The 1,927-nt window shown below is 69.2% G+C and overlaps 1 protein-coding gene across 1 annotated transcript; it reads left to right on the forward strand.

Annotated features, from left to right (window-relative positions):
* Window positions 1–343: 343 nt before the first annotated feature.
* Window positions 344–1,786, forward strand: MNEG_14335 (hypothetical protein; the record flags this gene model as incomplete). The annotated part of the gene is made up of 3 exons (XM_014037193.1): window positions 344–400; window positions 538–709; window positions 969–1,786. The coding sequence occupies 3 exons, from the start codon at window positions 344–346 to the stop codon at window positions 1,784–1,786; spliced, it is 1,047 nt and encodes a 348-aa protein (XP_013892647.1).
* Between the last annotated feature and the right edge of the window lie 141 nt (window positions 1,787–1,927).

The raw sequence follows: 1,927 nt of genomic DNA on the forward strand, positions 1-1,927 counted from the left end.
ACATAGGCGAGCGTTGCTTCTCGAAGTGCTTTAAGAGGTATGCCACATATGTCGTTTTCCCAGCACGAGTCTGCCCCTTGTGCCGCAGCCAGCCAAAAGGTCGTGATCTGGTGCGCATCGGGTCCTTCGTAGCCTCATCATCAGCTACGAGATACGGGATAATTTCTAACTTTAGCACACCGCGCCGTAGGCCCTGAACACCTTCTCAGTAGAAACGAGTCCCGCGCTTGCTGCAGCAGCCGGGACGCGTCTGCCCGTGCAGGAACAGCGCTAGACGATATTACTAGCACGGGGAGCGGCTAGGTGGCCTGCCGCGGTCACGGCGGCGATCAGTCCGTGACACATGGTGGGTTGGGGGCTGTCGGGGCCGCTGCAGCAGGCGGGGCGCTGCGCGCCCTTGGTGGGGGCCATGCACCCTGCATGCGCTCGGCTTGCGAGCATGCTTGCTACCCCTTAGCATGCATGGCTTCACAGTTGGGGCGCTCACCAGCGCCGCCACCACAACCGCCTGCCGCGCGTGCCGGGCCTTACCCGCAGGGGGCTTACCTGGCGGTGCCCGTGACGACTAAGGAGCGCTTCGAGGGGCAGGGGCCCCTCAAGCACCAGGGCGATGCTATAACCGTGGTGTATGGCGGCGCCGCGATGCAGGGGTGGCGCCGCACGATGGAAGACGCGCACATCGCGCAAACTGGCCTCGGCCATGACACAGGTGAGCGCCACGCCGCACGCGCGCACAGCTAGCAGGGTCCTCCTTGCCTCAAACGGGGCATGCGCACGCCCACTCGGCTAAAGCCGCCTGCGTTCCTCAGGTTCCAAGCCACCATGCGTGACCCGCATGCACGCATGCACGCATGCATGCACGCATGTACCTTGCAGCGCCACATGATGCCAGCACGCCCCGAGCCTGTGCCCTGCCTGTGCTGCGGCCCCCACAACCCCCCTTCCCCCCGGCGCGGCGCGCCCCGCAGGCGCCATGTTCGGCGTGTTTGACGGCCACGGCGGCGCCGAGGTCGCCAAGTTCTGCCAGCGCTACATGGCGCAGGAGCTGCAGAAGCTGGAGGGCTTCGGCGGCGACGCCGTGGAGGAGGCGCTGGTGGACGTCTTCCACCGCATGGACGAGATGCTTCGCGACCACTCGTTCGCCGACGAGATCGAGCAGCTCAAGGCGCACGAGCCGGGCGAGGACGAGCCCGGGGACGGCGGCGGCGACGAGGGCGGGTCGCCCATGGACGCGCTGGAGATGATCAAGCGCGTGTTCCAGCTGAAGCGCTTCGTCGGGGACGGGGGCGGCGGCCAGGAGGGCGGCGCGCTGGGCGGCGGCGGCGCGCGCAGGGCTGATGATGCGGGCGGCGGCGACGAGGCCGTGGCGATGGAGGCGGAGGGGGGCGCCGAGGGCTCCGACGCACAGCAGCAGGCGGCGGCGGAGCGCGGCGCCGGCGGCGGTGTGGGTGCTGGCGCCAGCGGTCCCCCGCAGCAGCAGCAGCAGCCGCCGCCGGCGCAGCAGCAGCAGCAGCGCTTCGTGGAGCCTGCGGACACGCGCATCCAGGCGGGCTGTACCGCCGTTGTCGCGGTGATCAAGGCCGGCCACCTATACGTGGCCAACGCCGGCGACTCCCGCGGCGTGCTGTGCCGCGGCGGCAGCGCGGTGGCCATGTCTGAAGACCACAAGCCCGCGCAGGAGACGGAGCGGCGCCGCATCCTCAATGCGGGTGCGGTGGGGGCCATGCGCTGCGCTGCGGCTGCTTGGAGCGGGACTGGCGTTTGGGGAACGGGCACAGAGGGGTAAGGCGAACGTCCAGGCTCGGCCTGCGGCCAGCCCCCGGCAACGCTTCCCCACAACCATCTTATTCCGCTCCCTAACTCTTGCCCCATCCTTCCCCACCCACTTTCGCGTCCACCCCACCCATCTCCCCCCGCCTCACCCCTC

This window comes from Monoraphidium neglectum, assembly GCF_000611645.1.
Source record: "Monoraphidium neglectum strain SAG 48.87 unplaced genomic scaffold scaffold04411, whole genome shotgun sequence".
NCBI lineage: Eukaryota > Viridiplantae > Chlorophyta > Chlorophyceae > Sphaeropleales > Selenastraceae > Monoraphidium > Monoraphidium neglectum.